A 22099-nucleotide genomic window follows, 5' to 3' on the forward strand; every position below is an offset into this window, starting at 1 on the left:
ACACATATATCAATATACTTTAGTGACTCTCTTCTAGGCTTCAGCGCCTACACATGTTTTTGTTTTTGTTTTTATCTTTATGTGTCTCATGACATATACAGCAAAGTTATTTTTTTTAATAATGATGATAAACTTGTCAAACATTCTCTTTCTTCTTCTTGTTCTTTTTTTAATTAAATATTTTAGGTTTTTTCTTTTTCATATTTTGTTAATAAATAAATAAATAATATTTAAATTGAAATAAAGTTTAATGTATCAAACAACTTAATAAGTTACTAAAAAGTATTTTTTTTTATTTTTATAATTAGACATTATTAGATTAAATAAAAATAAAGTTATTTTTATAAAATATTTTAATAGGTTTATAATTTATAAATAAATTAAATAGTATCTGAACATCATATGAGTTACATTAAAAAAAGGTAACCTCAAGGTATATTAAACAATAAAATAACATAATATAGCCTAAAAATATGTAAAAAAAAAAAGTTACTTTAAATATTAATTGTCATTTTTTGGAGACAGAAAAATATATGTTCCTCACATATTAAGATAATTATTTATTATTTTCATATGTAAAATTCTGAAATAAATTTTTTAATGGAAAAGTAACTAAATGATTACTTGTTTTAAAACTCCCAAAAAAACGAAAGTTCTTAGAATTGAGATTTTCTAACTTTTTCTATTTTCGGTAACTTTTTTAATTTCGATATGTGTGCTGAAGTGGCACATTGATATGTGTGCAAATAATTTTTTAAAGGTATTTTTATAAATAAAGTTAATTTTAGGTATAATATTGAAAAAAACTTCATTTTTAATATGCTATATCATGTGTCGAAAAAAAAAGTACACCCCCCTTGCTTATCAAAAAAATTATATTCTCCCTCATTTTAAATTTGAGTTTGCCAATATATAAAAGGGATTATTTCACAAAAACATAAAAACAACAAAAAAATTACAAAAATATGGTTTCAAACATTTTTTACGATTTTTTTTATTTTATTTACAGAAAATACGGTCTTTTTATGTTGTAATCTTGTTAATTTGTTGTTATATGTATGTTATTTTTATTTTACTTTTATGTAGTTTTCTTGTTGATTTTATGTTGTTTACGTGTTATTTTTTAGAAAACCATAAAAATGTAAAAAAAAAATTCTTTGAACGTAAAAATATAATTATTTTACAAAAAATAATTGTAATTATTCCTACATAAAATATGACTATATATTTATACCGATGTAAAATTGAAATATGGTATGAACTTATTCATATTTTTCAAAAACAAAAATCATATATATATTAATATCAATCTTTTCATTATTTACATATTATGAACAAAAAAAGGTTGACATAAATTAAAATTTAATAAAGTGTCAATATAAAAGTTTAAAATTTTCATAAAACAAAGGCAAATATATAGAATTATAAGTGATAAGCAAGAGAGTTGTGTCCGATTTAGATTGTAATTGAATCGAAACAAGCATTAATTATTTTAATTTTTAGACTTTAATAAGTAATTAAATCAATCATGACCAATTTAAATAAAATTAAAATATTTAATTTTGAATTAACATATACAGTAGAACCTCTATCCAAGAATACACTTGGGACCAAATAAATTATATTCTAATTGAGAGGTTATAACTAAATAGAGTTATACTAAAAAAAAAAATTAAAAAACCAAAAAATATTAATGTAATAATAATAACAATAAATAATCATTAATACTATATCATAATAGAAATATTTTAGAGTAAATATAATTTCATACATGTATTATAATTTAAAATAAAATTATTAATTTTACATAACTAAATTTACAAAATACATTTATATATTTTATTAAGATATAATTATTCTTATATAGAGGTATACTTTGTTAATACGGGACTTAGAAAATGTATAACTAATTACAATTTAAAGGTTATTCTTATTTATAACTGGCCCAAATCGAGACTTAATTTTTTTTATAACAAATTAGAGGTTATTCTTGAATAGAGTATTTTTAAATAGAAGTTCTACTGTATATATATAGATCCATAAAATAAAAAATGGTAGTAAGCATTACATAACGTAACAGTGTTATGGCTAGGTAGGGCTGCCCTAACCCTAGCCCCAAGGATCACAATTTTGGAGGCTCCAAAATTAGAATTTATTTATTTATATATATGAAAAAAATATGTATATAATATATATATAAACGTTTAATTCATTAATTTCAATAAAGAAGTTATAATACAATTAGTTTGTATATTGATAGCAAGTTGATAGGTTCGATCCTCCAAAATATCTCTTTTAATTATTTTAAGAATCAAATAGCATTACATTTATTTTTACAGAATTAAAGTCAAAGGTACTATGTTTTTTTAAAAAAAAAAGTCAAAGATACTATTAATAATAAATAAAAAATATTTATTATGTATTTTTTATATTATTTTTAAGCTAATTAGTAATTTTTCTCTCCAAATTTTGACATATACTAAATTATGTCTCCTGAACATTTTTGGCCGTTAAAATTTTCCCCTCAATTATTGAGATTGTTAAATTTAATGATTTTTATCTAATTTCATTCAATTTTACTATTTGAGTGATTGTTTATGTACTAAACCATAATCTCCAGACTTTGATATCTACCAAATCATGCCCCTCAAACTTTGATATGTACTAAATCATGCCCCCTGAACTTTCATCCATGTTAGAATTTTACTAAAATTGGACAAAAGTCCTTAAATCTAATAATTTTAATAGTTCATGGGGAATTCTTTACGGCTAAAAAAGTTTAGGGGACATGATTTAGTACATGTTAAAGTTCAGAGGAAAAAATGACTAATTAGCCTTATTTTTAATACTCTATTTTTTATTTTTCTACAAAAAAATACTAAAATATATAGCATTTTATGAAATACACTTAATAATTAAATATTAGTTTATGAAGATAGTTTACATAATAAAAAATTAACTGTTATATTAAAAAAAATTAGATTGATAGTGTCAAATTTTAACTAATATTTAAATTTTTATAAAAGAAAAAAGCCTTATTTTTAATTTTGCTTAAGGCTCTCAACACCTAATTAATGGGTGTATTTTAATATGAAATCTAACACATTTTAATTTAATAAATAATAATAAAAAAAAGGAGAACCTCTTAAAATATCAAATGGCAATACTCATACAAATATATTGCATGTGTTCTCAAATATTGTATATATATTGCGTACTGAAGCTTATTGCACCACCAATCAATCTAAAATATTGATATATAAATGTATAGTATATGAGTGATTAATTAGATAAAAGTTGATCAAAATTAGAAGAAAGGAATTATATTATTAATTTCTTGGGCAAACATTAATCGGCAATACAACGTATTAATTATTATTCATTGATCGAACAGTACATTTAAAAATATAAACAATGAATTGGTTGTATGTTGGTAGTTAAAAATAATAAGTGAAATTAGGCCCATTTGTAAATAATATCAGGTTTGGTGCTATCCTCTTTGAAGCCATAAACACCATCATTATGAGCCCTCCAAACACACGTGTTAGCACATCTTAAGGAATCTCTGCTTGCCTTAAACAAATCAAAAGATCCAGTCGCCCCAATCCATGTAAGACCACAGTTATACAACGTAGTACCTGCGAAATTGATTCTAAATTTGAACTCGTATTCTCCATTGTTGGCCACAACATGAGCTCCCAAATCATCATCAGCAGACTTGCAATGAACTGTAAGTTGGACCCCATCCTTCAAGTTATTAAAGATTTTTACCGTTGTTTTGTATACAAATACTCCTCCGGTTTTCTCATCATAATTATTATTATTATCATTATTATTAGATAATACTATCGATGATGATGATGATGAAATCATATTGACCATCATCATCAGTAGTACTGAGCAAATCAAAGCTTTTTCCATGGTTAATAATTAATAGTACGTGTTTGTACAAGCAATATAGTAGAGAGATAGTGTTTTTGATCATATATCGTGTGTCTTCTGTACATATTTATATAGACAATATTGTGATGAGGGGTGGTTTGTAAAAGATAAGAAGATAATCATGAAATGAATGCATATCTCACTATAATCTATATATTTAGGATATGGAATTATAATTAATGGGTTAGAAGATTTTTTCTTTCTTTCTCGTTATAACAGATTTTAGTTTTTATATTTATAGTATTTTTTTCTTTGATAAAGGACTTTAATCTCTAAGTTGATTCCTTTTTATTTTCTCTGTATCTTTATTTTATATATATATGGAACACTTATTAATGGCTAATACCCATTAATCGCCATTAAAAAAAATTAATAAGTAACAATCTAATAAGCAAGTTTCCAACAATTATTTTTTTTTAAAAAAATTATATTTATTTTTTTTTATAAAATTTAAAATAATAATTACAATCAATAGTTTGAAAAAATTATAAATTATTTTTCAAAATTAATTGAAATTACTACTTTATTATTTTATGAAATTGTGAGTTTATTAATAATTTATTATTGTAAAACTAAGAATCATTAACATGTATATTAATGTGTTTTTTTTTATTAGGAGAATAAGAGCTTGATTGTGGAATCCAATTATCTTAATATTATTCATGCTCTTAAAATAAAACGCTACAATACTTCTTAGTTCTTACTTAGGGTATCATTGTTAGTGAAATATTATTATCATTTAGTGATTTTTTTGACATTACCATGCATCATTCTCCTAGAATAATTAATGAGGTGTTGTTCATTATTTATATTCTTAGGATTGGAAGATGATAATCTTGTCTAGGGGTCAAGTATAATTTTTTGTGCTGAAATTATTGTGTTGGCTTTTTTTCTTCGTTAATTTTTTTTTGTTAAATTTTTCTTGATTGATTTTGTTCTTATAGGTTTTGGTAAGCTCAAGTATTTTAAAAAAATAAAAACATTTAAATGATGGTTGATTATTATGAAATTAAAGATTTTAAGTTTAGAAAAAATCTTATACATTTATATGTATTACAGCTTAAAGCTTAATTTTTTTTTTGTTCTCGGTAATGCAATTTAGAATTCTAGTTTGAAGAAATTTTATAAAAAGATAAATATACACTTTTTTTCTTTTTAATCCTTAAAATAATTTTTATTAAAAAAAATAGTTGTCAGTTTTTTAGTGTGTTTTACTTTTTAAATAGCAATTCTATGTATAAATTTTTTATTTTTATTAATAGTGTTATCTATTTTAGGAATATAGAGAATTAAAAAATCAAAGAAAGAAGTGGCAAAATAGGAAATATTAGTGCATGTTTGGCATCATAACTAAAAAACTGTTTTTTGTTTTTAAAAATAGAAAATTATTTTTTAAAAACAATTTGGCTTGTTTGACCTAGTTTTTTGAAAACAGTTTTCAGAAAACAAAGTTACAAAAAACAAGAATTTTGAAAATAACAAAATGTTGTTTTCTGTTTTAAAAACCAATTCACTTTTGGTCAAAATTGTTTTTAAAAAACACTAACCAAACATGACTTGTTTTTAAAAACTCTAAAAACTATTTTTTGTTCTCATTTCTAAAAGTAATTTTTTGAAAAGAAAAAAACAGAAAATAATACCAAACATGCTCTTAATTTTTATGTTTTTTGTTTTTAGAACTAGCTTTTTCGGGTTTGTTCTGGTAGTTATTTTTGTGAAGAAGAGCTTAAGCTAAACCAGATCTGCATGTTGTTGTTGTTGTTGTTGTTGTGTGTGTTTATACAGGTGGACACATCAATCCAGCTGTGACTTTTGGACTCTTCTTGGCAAGAAAGCTCTCCCTCACAAGAGCTGTTTTTTACATAATCATGCAGTGCCTTGGTGCCATCTGTGGTGCTGGTGTTGTAAAGGGCTTTGAGAATACCTCAACTTTTGAAAGGTTGGGAGGTGGAGCTAATGTTGTTAACCGCTGGCTACACCAAGGGTGGTGGTCTTGGTGCTGAGATTATTGGCACCTTTGTCCTTGTCTACACTGTTTTCTCAACCACTGATGCCAAGAGAAACGCCAGAGACTCTCATGTCCCAGTAAGTCTTCTTATATTTTTTTTTTTTTTGAGTTTCTCATGTTCTAATTTTGAAATCAACCCTGGAAGAAACTTTTGTGGAAAACAGTGTCACAATAAATGTTTGAGCACAAGAAACAAGGCCTTGTTGTTGAGATAGTTTAAAGTTCTGATTTTGTGCCTTTTTTCTCTTATTTTTTTGGTGTGGTGGAACAGATCTTGGCTCCTTTGCCAATTGGGTTTGCAGTGTTCTTAGTTCACTTGGCAACTATCCCCATAACTGGAACTGGAATCAACCCTGCAAGGAGTCTTGGAGCTGCAATCATCTTCAACAAGGACCATGCTTGGGATGACCATGTAAGCATATTACGTATTTTTATTTTTTCTAAATTTCATTTTCTTGAATATTTTAACTAAAAATACTTGCGTTTGTTTTGTTTTTCGGCAGTGGATCTTCTGGGTTGGGCCCTTCATTGGAGCTGCTCTTGCTGCTGTATACCACCAGATAGTCATCAGAGCCATTCCTTTCAAGTCCAGGGCTTGATTTTCAATCTCTTTCGAGTGTTGAGACACCTACTAGTTTTTTCTTTTCTTTCTTTTTCATCTTTCTTCTCCTTTCTTTTCTGAGTCCTCTTACTTTTGTGTATTGTATTTTTGTGGTAGTGTGTTAATTTGTGTGTACATTATTGAATATTTATGATGAATTATTTTTTTTTAACTATTTATTTAGAGTTTCAGACTATTTATGTGTGTACATTATTGAAAGTTACATAATTGGAACAGCACCATATCAGATTAACTCCTCATCTAGCCCTAAAGTTTTTCTAGCCAAATTATGAGCATTAGAATGGTTTCTAGGAACATGTCTAATACAAACTTTAAGAAATAAAGACAATGAGTGCTTAAAGTCATCAATAACATCTGATAAAGCTTGAGCAATTTCGAATTCGATAATGGCGAGTGGAATCCTTATATGGTAGCACCAATTAATGCCTGATCTCAAAGCTAAAGCTTCGGCCATAGTTGGATTAGCACAGCTTGTTGCAGGAATGGACAGACCTGCAACAATGTTGCCTCTCCAATCTTTAAGAACTTCCCCAAAGTTAAGCTTGCCATTTCTAACGTTCAAGGCTGCAACAGTGTTAAGTTGGTAAAAGCTTTTTGCTACTGCAACTTCCTGATGATGGAGTTTTTGTGGGCTTCCCTATAATCTGTGAGGAAAGAGCTACTCCAAACTACAACATCAGTAGGAGACATACACATGAGATTTTCCAAATAAATTATTATTTCTATTGCCCCAGATGGCTGAAAGAGTGGATAACAAAATAACAGATCATCTTTTTTGTAAATGAATAAAACTAGAGAAAGCATGAATTTTCTAATTATCATTAGTGACTGTTTCATTAGGACAGTTACAAGAGGAGCAACAAGGGTTGGGAAGATCTTTTCTCAAGAACAGATTAAGAGCAGTTGGGAGAATATGATGATAAATTCTCAAGAGAAAACTTTGATTTTAGGAGGGTGACACAAGTTCCACAGGGTGGTCTGCCATTTCATAGTGAAAGCACCATCTGAAGAGGTGAGAGGGAGAAAAACAGTATTAGCTAAATGATCAGCAATTTTTACCCAGAATAAACCTAAGGGATGCTGATTCTAAATTAAAAAATCTTCCTTACCAACACTACCAATAGGAACCATTCATTGTTAATAAAGAAATTGACCCTGTAAGAGGGAGGCTGAATATCATTCTTATACATGGAGAATCTAGCCCCCGAGATCCAATGATCATCTAAAGTTTTGATAGAGCTACCATCCCCAACCTTCTAAACTAGACTTTTTTTTTTTTAAAGAGATCCCTATCTCAAATAATGTTGGATATTGTTTTACCAGGATCTCGATTTACTAACATGTATGTTGATTATAAAATTATAATCTAACATCCTAAATATGAATTTTCTAAAATAATAAAATAAACACATAAAAGATTAAGGAATCCTTACAATGATGGCAGCAGAATAATATGACTCATTCCATTCAGATCTCTAGCCCTTGATTCCTGTCTATAGCAGAGCATTATTAAGATCTGACCTAGATCTTCGCCTTCAGTTGACAGTTTGAACTAAACAATCTTCATCACTATGCTAGGTATTGCTTTGACATGTGTAGGCATATTCTCAATCACTATAGGCTTCAAAATTATTTAGAAGAAGAAGAAGGGATTCGAAAATAAAAAAGACTTTATTTTCTAATTTTTGAAAATAAGAGCATCTTATTCTATTTATAGGATTGTTTTAGGATTAGCTATAGAATTAAAATGAAATAAAAAAAAAAAGATAAAATAGGCTTTATTTAAAGGGGTATTTATATAAATATATATATAAAAAAAAAACTAGTTTAGATATATGTGGTAAGGAAACTTAATAGGAAAAAATATGTTATTTAAAATAAAAACTTAACATATATGAGATTGAATTACCATAAAAATATTAAACAACTTTCATATATATTTTTTATAAAAAAAATAAAATAAATGAAACTACAGTAATCGGCGGAGTTGTCACCGGAGTAGCTATCGGCACCGAGAAAGTTGCCAAAGTTTCTGTCGGCACCGGAAAAGTTATCGAAATTGGCATTGTTGGCGGAAAAATCACCGGATGAATCACCAAGAAACTGGTTTCTTCATCAAGAAATTTCTTGATGAAGAAACCAATTTCTTGGTGATTTTTCCGGCAACTATGCCAATTCTGATGACTTTTTTAAAGTTTCCTGTCGGTGTCGGAAAGTCTCCGGAGTAGCTGCTGGTGTCGGAAAAGTCGCCGGAATTGGCATTGTTGTTGAAAAATCATGAAGAAACCGGTTTCTTGGTGATTTTTCCGATAATTTTCCGACAACAATGCCAATTCGACGACTTTTTTAGCGTCGACAGCAACTCCGACGAATTTTCTGGCACCAGAAGCTACTCCGGTGATTTTGCGGTGCCGGCAGCAAACTCTGACAACTTTTCCGACATCAGTGACAAATAAAACTGCCTAAACAAATAAAATTATAAATATGAGATTTCAAAACTAAATTCACATATATATGACATATTAAATACCATAAAAATACTTAAAAACAAAAAAATACCATATAAATTGGTCAAACTTAAAATGCCATATTTAAGTAAACAACTTTTAAAATCCCATAGTGAGTGTAATTTTCTTTTATTTAAACCCATATGGCTGAATCCCTTAGTGGGCCTATTGGGTTTCAATTTCGTCATTTTATTTGAAACTTATCTTTCTTTTCTCAAATGCCATAATTTAATTCTAACTCTATAAATGTCAATTCTATCTATTTAATAATTATAATTAATTATGAAATAAAATTGTCATTTAACTTATTTATTAATTAGACCTTACAAAGTCTCTTAATTAATAAACAAACTCTAAAATCTCTTTTCTTCTGAAATAAACCCTTGCTTAAAGAAAATTCACAAACAAGACATAGTCTTATATAGAATTCTAATTGATTAATTAAAATCAATTAATTGAGATTAAAAAACAATATTATCTCAGTTAGTGCGGGGACCATGGGCCTATATAACCAAGCTCCCAATAAGTAGATTCGAAATTTACCGAGTAAATTTTCTAACTTATTAATTCCTCCTGACTCCACTATAGATTTGAAATTGTACTCCTGATTACATAGAACGCTCTACATACTGAGTATAGATACGCTATGAATTATCCATTGTTTCAATCCAGATAATCAAAGATTCTCTATAGATGATCTACATCGAGTTGGGACAAATTTATAGTTCTACCCTTCAATGTATTTTATCCTTAAAATACTTAGCTACTTGTAAATGATATTTCGGTGAACTAATATAATTACTGAAATGAGCACTCTATCATTTATTGTTTTAAGTCAAGCTTGAAGAAAATTATCGTTTCACTTCTAATAGTTATAAAAGCTATAAATGTTGGGTTTTATGCCCTAAATAAAACTCATTTCATATAATCAGATTTACTTATTCATAAAGATCAGAAATAACATTTTATGTTGCATGGTTCACATGATTTATTTCATGATTATATGTATATAATGTATGAATTCTTTTTAAGTCCAGAACATATGAGTTTGTTAAAGATTATAGTGTTGTCAGCACAGTGGAATATAATCTTAATTATATGTTCAAAAGTTTATTCCCTGATTTGTCAGAACACTGGATTTAGACTGACATGGTATAATCAGCGATAGGTATTCTTACACCTTGGAAAAGTGTTATGTCCTTTCCAGGACATTGGAAAAGTTTACCAGTATCGGATGTATGGAGTATACATTGGAAGGGACTGATATTGAACTTTGATTAGATATATTAAAACTTACCGTAATATCTATTCAATTCAATATCACCTGTTGATCCTAGATCAAATGATCTTAATCCTGATATGATTAGGTTCAATCTCAACAGTGTTATTCGTGTTCTTTGATTTGTTAAGTTAAGCCTACTTTTGGGTGAGGGTGATACTTACATTTTGGGAACACAGTAATGCAATTGAGTGGGAGCGCTAACATAAATATGGAATCTATAGCTTCTATTTGGCAAATAGAAGTAAAGGATGATTTCCTTCGAGCTTAACCAAACGAAGATAAATGGTGGAGATCTCATTTCACTTAGGTGAAATATCATTTATACAGGGTTAAGTGTTTTAAGGATAAAATACATTGAAGGTGTAGCGGTAACAGTAGTGCCTTTTCAATGTAGATCATCTATATAGAGGATCATTGATCACATTAGGGTTATAACAATGGATAACTAATGACGTGTCTATATCGTGGAACATATAGAGCGTTCTATATGACTGAGAGTGCAATTCCAAGTTCTAAGTGTGGATTCAATGAGGAATTAATAAGTTAGGGAATTTACTTGGTAAATTCGGTTCGACTTATTGGAAGCTCGGTTATATAGACCCATGGTCCCCATACTAGTTGAGACCATACTGCTTGTAAGACTCAGTTAATTGATTTTGATTAATCAATTATAATTCTAAAAGTTAGACTATGTCTACTTTATGAATTCTCACAGTTTAAGGATGAAATCGTAAAGAAAATGGTTTCTAGGTTTAATTATTAATTAAGAGACTTTGTATGTCTAATTAATAATTATTTTAAATGACAATATTATTTAATAATCTATTTTAGTTATTAAATAATTAGTTTTGGCATTTAAATGATTAGAATTGGAAAAATGCATTTTTGGAGAAATAGAAATAAAATTGAGGAAACTGCAAAATCCAAGTGAGGCCCATATCACCCTATGGCCGGCCACTTCTTTGTGATTTTCCCAATTATTATTTTCAATTTTAATTGCCATGTAATTGCTAATCAAAGCCTAGCAAAAATAGAAAAGTGGTGGATCACACTAAATAAGGTAGTTAATTGATTACACAGTAATTAAGGAAACTATTTTATTTGGAAAGTTATGCTCTCCCTTCTCCCTATATAAAGCAACCCTTTGTTCTCTTCTCATATATGCTAAAAGCCACGAAATTGAGAGCAAAAAATAGAGAGAAATTTTGAAATCCTTGTGAGATGAGTAGTGCCCACACACATCAAGCTAGTGGTACCTCAATCATAGTATGTAAGACTATGGAATTTCTGAATCAAAGAAGGAAAAAAGAAGATCCAGGTTCAGATCTTGGTGATGCTCTGCTATAGAAAGGAATCAAGGGCTAGAGATCTGAACGGAAGGAGTCATATTATTCCGCTGGACCCACTGTAAGGTTTTCTAACTTTATATGTGTTTATTTTCATTGTTTTAGAATTCATATTAGGTTGTTAATCCAACATACTTGTTAGTAAATCTAGATCCTGGTAAAATAATTTCCAACAATAGATTCCATATCTATGATTAGCGCTCCCACACAATTGTACTACCATGTTCCCAAGATGTAAGTGTTGGGTCGATCCAATTGGTCAGCTTTAATGAACAAGTCAAAGATCATAAATAATACATTTAAGCCAAAACCTAACCATCTCAAGATTAAGATCTATTGACCTAAGATCAACTAAGTGATATTAGAAAAGACATAATGGTAAGTTTATGATATCTTTTCTACTGCGAATATCGGTCCAGTCCGATGTATACCCAATACATTCGCTAGTAGTATACTTTGCTAATGCCCTGGAAAGGACATTCCACATATCATTGTGTACGTAAATTTTATCGCTGATTATCACATCAGTGTAAATCCAGTGCACTGATAAATTATGGGACTAAATACTTTGAAGCATATAATCATGATTATTTTCCACTATGTAGACAATACTATAATCATGAATAATTATATGTTCGGGATTTAATAGAATTTATATATTAAAGATATAATCATAAAAATAATCATGTGAATCATGCAACATAAAATAATTTTTATCTTTTATTAATTAGTAAATTTTATTATATTGAAATTGGTATTATTTAGGACATAAAAATCCAACAAACTCCCTCTTGTACTAATATAAAATTAAAAGTGCATTTGAATTAATCTCAACACCTTGATGTCCAAATTAAGTATAATATGTAGTATTATCTTTGCAATAGGATCTAACATGTGGTATTCAATTACTAACCTTCTCCACCACTACATCTCCTTAGTCACAAAATCCTTGATATTGTAAAATTCTTTTCTATATGTTTTACTCCTCTTAGGGTATTGGATTCTTTACTGTTTCGCAACTATATCTGTGTTATCAGGAAGTAACACTAGTAATTAATCTATTACTGAAATAATGCTAAAAAAATGTATAGAACTTTCTATAGGCTGAATAATTATCTAGTAGCCTTCTAGGTCACTTTAACATTCAGTCTCCCTGGTAGAGTTAGAGACTCTAAATTTGTTTTTACACTTCTCTAAAAATTACTACTCCACCCCCAAATTAATCACCATCTCATAAGTAGATTTTCTAGCATTAACGCAAGTCTGGAAATCTAATTTACTTAGCCAAAGAATATTGAAATACCACCCTTATCGACTAACATATAGTTCCTCCTTTGATCTTAAGATTTATTGAATTGTGTTCCATAGTTCTTTTCCTGGATTAAACTGATGCTGCTCATAACTCCCACTAAATAGGAGGTGTCTGGTCTAATGCATACCAAAGCATACATGAGACCTCTCACTATTGAAGCTTAAGGAATTCTTTCCGTGGCAAATATCCTTCCTGTAATAGTTAAGATTTTTTCTTAGATAAATAAAATCTATGTCTAGGAGTCAAAAGACTTCCTTTAGAGTTAGCCATTAGAAAAATGCTCTAGCATCTTACTAAAGTAAGTTGCTTGCACTAGATTAACTAAATTACTAAGTATACCACAAGCCACATGTTTGAATAATCTCAAACCTGTGATACTTGGATTAGGAAGTTTTTTTAAGTCCATTGAATAGACTTATTATTAGAATTTACCTTCTTGTCCTTGTAATAGAAAACTTTTGGTTACTCAATATGAATAGTTTTAACCATAGTTCTCTTGGTTTTGCTTCTCAGTTTCTTATTCTGACTATTCATTGCTTGTTTAAACTAACAATTGGTTTTTATCACAAGTGTCTTCCAAGTCATAACATGGTGGGTTCCTTTAAATCCTCCCACTACAACAAGGTACTGTGACTTTTTTGTCTAGGAACATTAGTCGTATTCACCTCATCGGTTGTGTCAATACAACAGTGGTAGTGGGACCACCTTATATAGAATAAGATGATAGAACACCTTAGAGTTGAATCAAAAAGTATCTATTCTACTTTGCTACTTTGATTTTCAGATTTAGTCATGTTCTTAGAAAAGTAGTATTTGTTGAAACAAATACTTTCTTATCTTCATGACTTTAGGATGGTCCACCCATAATCATTTTAGAATAACTATCAAACATGAAAACCTTAGTTAATAGTTCTAGCATTTCTTAAGTTCATGATCAGGGCATCCATGAATCTAGTAATGGTGTACACTAAGTATATGACCATTCCATCATTCTGAGGTTTTCTTGGGATTAAACTTAGATGGGATGTCATAGAATATTATTTGCTATTTCTAAGGAATTTCCCAAGAAGGACTCAAGCAGCTGCTAGTAACTAATCATAGACCTTTTATTTTTATCAATATGGGACTCCGAAGTTATGGATAGGTAAGTTTAGATACAATTCAAAGTTCAATTTAATGATCTTTGAACATAACTAAATATTTCTTCATCCCTTTCAGCTCACAAGTTCTTTAACCACTTACCTTAATGGTTTTCACCATTGCTAGAAATTCATGAAATTTCTCAAAATTTCAAATTCCTTTGCATAAGGTATATTCTAGAGAGATCGTCCAAGAACTTAACAATAACTCATATCCACCCTGAATGTGTTGGAAGTTGTTTTACCAGGATCTAAATTTACTAACATGTATGTTTGCTTATATTCTATAATCTTATATCCTAAACATGAATTTCCTAAAATAATGAAGTAAACACATATAAAGTTGTAGAAAATCTTACATTGGTGGCAGCAAAATATTATGGCTCCTTTCGTTCAGATCTCTAACCCTTGTTCCTTTTTGTCACAGAGTATTGCCAAGGTTTAAACCTGGATCTCCTTTAGATGTTAGAATTCTTCATAATCTTCTACACTATGATTGAGTACTGACTTCAATTGTGTGGGTAAGGTACTCTTCACTATAGGGCATTCGAATTATGAAGAGGAAGGAAAGAGGAATTCGAATTCTAGAGAGAGGAATTCAAATTCTATAGATAGGCTCTTAATTTTTCAGTTGTCTAACAAAGTAGAAAAGTAGATTATCAGGTTATCAAAATAAGAGTCTATCATTATCTATTTAAAGGATTCCTCTAGGGTTAGGGTTTAAATTATATGGAATTAAAAAAGATAAAATAATAGCTTAAAACTCCCTTAAGTGTCCGACCATACTAGTGGGCCCCATAGTTTTAATTTTGCCATTTATTTAACAATTTATCTTTTTCTTTCATAAATGTCATATTTTCATTTTAACTGTCAACTGCTCGACTATCCCATAGTACGAGTCAGTAGAGCTAATTTGGACATGGAACTTTGGGTACCAGCTATCAAACCTATGTGCAATGCGATCTATGAGGTGGGGATTCCAAGTGTATAAATTATAACGACTATCTCAAAACGACACTAAACTGTTACGCTCGGCCCTAAGCACTGTGGGTGACAAGCCACATTGATTACCTCAGGATGCTCCTTCTTCAGCTTCTTGAGGGATGACGTTCTGGAGGTAATGTGCACGAGCCACATAATCCTGATCTTTCTCGTCGACTGGGACAGGAACTTGCTGCCAAGAAGAATACTTGGGGTATTTATAATCACAAGTAAACTCCTTATAAGTAAGGATACCTACGGACCTCAGGTTGACCTCGCTCAAAAGGAACTCAGATGACCGAAGACCAAAGGGAAGACCTAGCAGGAGCTTGTGTCGTTCAACCATCTCGGGAGTAGGAACTGGTCTTTTCGAGACAACTGTCAAAAACAAAAAGCAAAATTAAAATCAGCAAAACTAGATTAAAAGACATGGAATAATTTAACCAAGTCTTAAGCAAGAAGTCACTTACGTATTATGCGGAAGGTGGTTGTGCCATTGGAGAAAGACTAGTCATCCAGAAGAATTCATCCTTAAAAGGGGTTTTATTTGGCAAACCTACAATGATCTTACGATCACCTGTGTGAATCCCAAGATAGTAAAAACCCCCTGCTGCATTCTTTCTCATAGGAACAACCTTGACAGAGTAAAGATACTCTATTTTCAAGGGAGTGGGGCACTCCTAGTTCAAAATTTTGTACAGAATCTTCAAGCTTGTGAAAATTCTGTATAAAATGGGATTCAACTGGAATGGGGCAATTCCTAGATGATTTAGGAAGTTCTTGTAGTAGTCACGCAGGGGGATAATGGCTCCAGCCTTGATGTGTTTGAGGCTCCAAGCGCCTATCCCTGTCGAGCCACTCGTACTGGCCTTGCCACTAGTCCCCTCAGATGCTTCGCGAATAAGTCATTCTGGTGGGTAACAGTTGAACTCGCCAACAGCCACCGATCTAACCCGACATTCTCACTTATATTTAATACCACAAGTCCTTAGGATATGACCTACATAATCTCTGATGGCTTGCACCTTCGACTCTATTAGTTCAGCCTCGAAGGTGATGTTAGGATCCTAAGGAGTCTTTGATTTTCGAGGCTTGGATGTCATAATTTCAAAGTCCAGGTCACCTAGTTTAAAAGCAATTGTGACTCTGTGTAAAAAATAAAGGCCTAGCCAGAGGAATTGACGATAAATTAGAGGATCAGGCCAAGCAGCATCTCGCAAGAAACGACATTTGCCTTCTGTAATTTCTTGCAAGAAGCGTCTGTGGCAATTGGCAATGTCATCTTGATGGGTTTTTACCAAGTGTTCCCTAATTTTTGCATCATTTATCTCTAATTTAGATTTGGGTCCTGAAATTCTCGATTTATATGGGTTGGCAAGTTTTGTGGGACATTCTGTTTCTAAATATTTTGGACGTCTGAACCAGATTTGAACATTGCTGCAAAGAGAAAGCAATCCCAAATCCTGGATGAAATTTATCAAACCAAAAGTTGGTAAATTTGAGAAACCCAAAAATCTGCACTGCCTAAACCCTAACATTTACCCAGAAACAATTCAATCCTAAAGTTGCTAAAACCAAATGAGGGGGCAAAGGTGTTAACTAAGAAACTAGTGATCAAACCTAGAAACGCAAAATCAAAAGCATGTAAGAAAATAAAGAGAGATATCACTTACTGTTTGAAGTTGGTTTTTGGAGCAATGATTGGTCCTGCAATCGACAGAAAAATGAACAACGTGATGATCCCTTTGAATGCTTGAGGTCAAAAATCAAATCGGACAAAACTCGCAAGAAGAATGTTGATGAAAAAGATGGCATGCAAGGTTTCGAAACACTCTGGGTATGGGTTTTCGCAAAGAAGCTCAAAAAATTTCTAGAGTTTTTGAAATAGCAAAGGTAATGAAAAGGTGGTTCCTTTTTTCGTTTAATACTCTGGGGTTGATCTCAGTCAGATTAAGGAAACAATTGATCCAACTTGTCAAATTTAAAAAATAAAGTGGAAAAGATGGGTATTAAATGTTGATGTGCATCGAAACCACAAAACTGCCCAAATCAGAGGACATGCATTTTTTCAAAATGGATTATGACAAATATACCCTCTGTAATCATTTAAAAACTACTTTTCACTGAAAAGAACTTTTTAAGGGGTAATTATTATACCCAAAATTTGGTTGGCACTTCAGAGGAGGACACATGTCAACCTTGGAGAATACGAATCAACGAATATAATGAAAATTATATTAAAGGATATTAAAATGAAATAACTCATTAAATCCAGAGTTGATAGAATATATCTATAACTCACTGACTGTAAATTCTTAAGCGAGACAAGGATATACAAACTATTGATTCATGCATTGACGAGAAACCATTTCATATCAGAAGACCCAATTGTAAGGATGACATCAGTAATACAAAGTGAGACACCAATCTCGCTACGTATAAAGAGGTGAAGACGAGACATGTTGACTATTAGAACACTTAGCGTATAATATGCATTGTACTAACTAAGTATCACAGCTGGAAGAACCTAAGTGACGGATAGCGAGGCATCCATCTCGCTATAGAAAGGCATACTCATGGAACTAATCAGCTCCAGACATTTTTTAATGAGATCCGCTGCTCTATCGAGTCAGCTCTCTCAGATAGAAGCCGACATTCAAATGATGTTGACTACTGAAGTTCATATTCTCACCAAGAATTGTGATTGTTAAATGGAACGTTATGTCTTCAATCACATAAACAACGATATTTACATTATCAACCTTGGAAATATATGGGAAAAGCTCTTGCTCGTTGTCAGGGTTATTGTTGCTATCCCAACGAGATGCCCTAGCGAGATGCACTTTGTAGCGTATTTGAATCCACATCAGCATTGACCCAGTAAAAGCTGATAAATCACAAATGCATGATTTTCAAATAATAATAACCGTATTTATTTACGTGGTGTGTAATTAAATCCCACAATTTCGAGAAATATTATTGTGGGATTCGTATCTGATTGTAAGTAACTGCCACCCTATGTTACTATAAATAGAGACAGAATGTACTGAAAAATGGATGAAAAATCCTTGCAAGAAAAGAACCCTAGTTTTGTAGCAGAATAATCTGAATAAGATTGTACTCATGGACTATGCAGAATTTTAACTGCAAAAATACGTAAAAAACTTTGTGTTTTATTTTCTTCCTCTATTTTCTATAATTTCTGTGCAAATTAATCACGAAATAGGCTTTATTATTGTTAACAAAAATCTGCGTTAACAATTGTAAAATAAAATAGGATCCCAAAATTTTGTAACTCTATGTATATAGTATTCACTATTTAAAAGTTTATGTTTATTTGAAAAGTTTTAATTAATTAAGTTTTTCAATAAACTCTTTAATTAGTAAAAGAGCGCATAGTAATTAGAAAACACTGTGACGTGCCTAATCTAGTAAGGTGTTACAAAAATAGTGAGTAAGGAGAGATTTACAAGGGTTGTGTGTGTTTGATCACAACACCCTCAAGTGAGTTGATTGTAGGTACAAGACACCATTTATGACATCGATCTTTGAAGATCAAATTTGTAACTTTGAGCAAAATTATTCTTGAATATAAAGATTGGTCACAAGGTGGTTCCTCCGAGGATTAGATCCAAGCATTAATCGCTTGAGATTGAATCTCGTAAATTTTTTTTGTCTCTTGATTTTGATACTAGAACATTATGTTATTTTAGTTATTTTCTGATATTCTTTAATTATACTTATTTTGTTTATTTCACACTAATATTAAAACTAACAAGTTCTTAAAGTGTGAATTATCCCCATTATAAATGATACGAAAAATCACTAGTTAATGATAGAGTGCCATATTAGTGTGATGTTAAGCTTCTTAAAGGACCAAACAATAATTCTCTTAAATATAGTGTGGAGATGCTATTATTTAATATTTTATGTGATCTTTACTTTTTTTTATTTTATTTTTTTATTATTTAATATTTTATGTGATTTTTACTTTATTTTATTTTTTTTATGAATAATATATATGAGATTATTTATAATATAAATTAAATAAAAATATAAAATTAGGGACAGACTCACATAGAGGCGATGGGGCAATTGTTCTCTAAAAAAAATGTATATGCATGCAGTGGCAAACCCAGGATATAAGTTGAGGTGGGGCGACACTTTTTTTTTTATAAGTGGGGTACATCTTTTTTTCTTTTCTACATTGCATAATATGTTAAAAATTAATGTAAATTTATATTTTAGAATTAAATATAGTATAAAGTAAAAAAAAAGTTACAATAAAATATATTTGGTTCAATAATTAAGACATTAAATATAAGTATTATTGGTAGAGGTTCAAAAAGTAAAATAAAACTATTAAAGTAAACATGCTTTTATTAGGATTAGAATCCATGACCTCCTTTACATGTATGGAATGACTTTACCATTATACCAAAGCTTATTTTATGTGTATAGATATCACTTTTATTTATAAATATATGTTGTAACTAACTAAATGCATATATATTTTTTTCTCGATTTTTTTTTTCAGGGTGGGCGACTGCCCCATCTCGCCTCTATGTGGGTCCGCCCCTGTATGCATGTTAGTTAGTTAAAGTATACATTTATAATAAAATATGATATTTATATACATCTTGTTAATTTTGGTATAATAATTAAGCTACTTTACATATATAATAATGCTCAAGGGTTCAAATGCTAACTAGAGAACATTTTGTTGGGTTTTATGCCCTAAATAAAACTCATTTCAATATAATCAGATTTACTTATTAATATAGATCAGAAATAACATTTAATGTTGCATGGTTCACATGATTTATTTCATGATTATATGTACATAATGTATGAATTCATCTGAAACCCTTTTCACATACTTGATCCTGTTTATTGTGCCGTCAACACATTGGAAAGTAAACATGACTATGTGAATAAAGTTTCCTAGATTTATCAGACATAGGGTTTTACTGATATGATAATCTACAACAGAGTTTACTTGCATTTGGAGAAGTGCTATGTTCTTTCCAGAACATTGGTTAAAGTAAAGCTCAGGTTGGATGCATGGAGTATGCATCGGAAGGGACCGATATTGAACTTTGACTTAGATTTATTAAACTTACCGTAATATCTATTCAAGTCAATATCGCCTAGTTGATCCTAGATTAAATGATCTTAATCCTGATATGATTAGGCTCAATCTCGAGAGGCTATTCGTGTTCTTTGATTTGTTAGTTAAGCCTACTTTTAGGTCAGGGTGATACGTACATTTTGGGAACACGGTAGTGTTGGGTTTTATGCCCTAAATAAAACTCATTTCAATATAATCAAATTTACTTATTAATATAGATCAGAAACAACATTTAATGTTGCATGGTTCACATGATTTATTTCTTGATTAATGTACATAATGTATAAATTCATCTGAAACCCTTTTCACATACTTGATCCTGTTTATTGTGCCGTCAACACATTGGAAAGTAAACATGACTATGTGAATAAAGTTTCCTAGATTTATCAGACACAGGGTTTTACTGATATGATAATCTACAACAAGAGTTTACTTGTATTTGGAGAAATACTATGTTCTTTCCAGAACATTGGTTAAAGTAAAGCTCAGGTTGGATGCATGGAGTATGCATCGGAAGGGACCGATATTGAACTTTGACTTAGATTTATTAAACTTACCGTAATATCTATTCAAGTCAATATCGCCTAGTTGATCCTAGATCAAATGTTCTTAATCCTGTTATGATTAGGCTCAATCTTGAAAGGCTATTCGTGTTCTTTGATTTGTTAGTTAAGCCTACTTTTAGGTCAGGGTGATACGTACATTTTGGGAACACGGTAGTGCAATTGAGTGGGAGCGCTAGTATAAACATGGAATCTATAGCTTCTATCTGGCAAATAGTAAGCAAAGGATGATCTCCTTCGAGCTTGACCAAACGAACATAAATGGTGGAGTACTCATTTCACATAAGCTGAAATATCATTTATACGGGGTCAAGTGTTTTAAGGAATAAATACATTGTAGGGTGTAACGGTAATTTAATCCCTTTACAGTGTAGATCACTCATATAGAGGATCATTGATCAAATTAGGATTATAACAATGGATAACTAATGATGTGTCTATATGGTGGAACATATAGAGCATTCTATATACTGAGAGTGCAATTCTAAGTTCTATGCGTGGATTCAACGAAGAATTAATAAGTTAGTGAATTTTAGTGCTAAATTCTTGATCTACTTATTGGAAGCTCGGTTATATAGACCCATGGTCCCCCCACTAGTTGAGATAATATTGCTTGTAAGACTCATGTAATTGGTTTTGATTAATCAATTATAATTCACAAGTTAGACTATGTCTATTTGTGAAATTTTCACTAGGTAAGGGCGAAATTGTAAAGAAAGAGTTTATAGGGGCATATTTGTTAATTATGATACTTTGTATGGTTCAATTAATAAATATGATAAATGACAATATTATTTAATAATTATTTATAGTTATTAAATAGTTAGAATTGGCATTTAAATGATTGAATTAGGAAATTGGCATTTTTGAGAAAATCAGATACAAAAGGTGTTAAAATTGCAAAGTTGCAAAAAGCAAGGCCCAATCCACTAAGTGTATGGCCTGCCACTTTTGTAGGAAATTTAAATTGATTTTTTCATTATTTTAATGCCATATAATTCAAATCTAACCCTAGTGGAATGCTATAAATAGATAGTGAAGGCTTCAGGAAAATTACACTAAAATTTTCTATTTTTCCTTCAGAGAAAAACCTGAGCCTTCTCTCTCCCTATCTTTAGCTGACCACTCTCTCTCTTCTTCCTTAGAATTTCGAAATCCTTAGTGTATGAGTAGTGCCCACACACATCAAGTGATACCTCAATCATAGTGAGGAAGATCGTGAAGAAAGATCATCAGCAAAGGAGTTTCAGCATCAAAGATTCAGAG

General features: G+C 30.4%; 2 protein-coding genes across 2 annotated transcripts; one reads left to right on the forward strand and one right to left on the reverse strand.

The window, feature by feature from the left end:
* Positions 1–3168: 3168 nt before the first annotated feature.
* On the reverse strand, positions 3169–3979 carry LOC133037922 (S-protein homolog 6-like). Its single transcript, XM_061115703.1, has one exon. The coding sequence runs from the start codon at positions 3919–3921 to the stop codon at positions 3457–3459; it is 465 nt and encodes a 154-aa protein (XP_060971686.1). The 5' UTR covers positions 3922–3979; the 3' UTR covers positions 3169–3456.
* A 1919-nt stretch (positions 3980–5898) lies between these two features.
* On the forward strand, positions 5899–6726 carry LOC133038365 (aquaporin PIP1-1-like). The gene is made up of 3 exons (XM_061116489.1): positions 5899–6027; positions 6171–6362; positions 6454–6726. Exons 1-3 carry the CDS (start codon positions 5899–5901, stop codon positions 6547–6549), a joined length of 417 nt encoding a protein of 138 aa, XP_060972472.1. The 3' UTR covers positions 6550–6726.
* Positions 6727–22099: the final 15373 nt, after the last annotated feature.

This window comes from Cannabis sativa, chromosome 5 (genome assembly GCF_029168945.1).
Source record: "Cannabis sativa cultivar Pink pepper isolate KNU-18-1 chromosome 5, ASM2916894v1, whole genome shotgun sequence".
NCBI lineage: Eukaryota > Viridiplantae > Streptophyta > Magnoliopsida > Rosales > Cannabaceae > Cannabis > Cannabis sativa.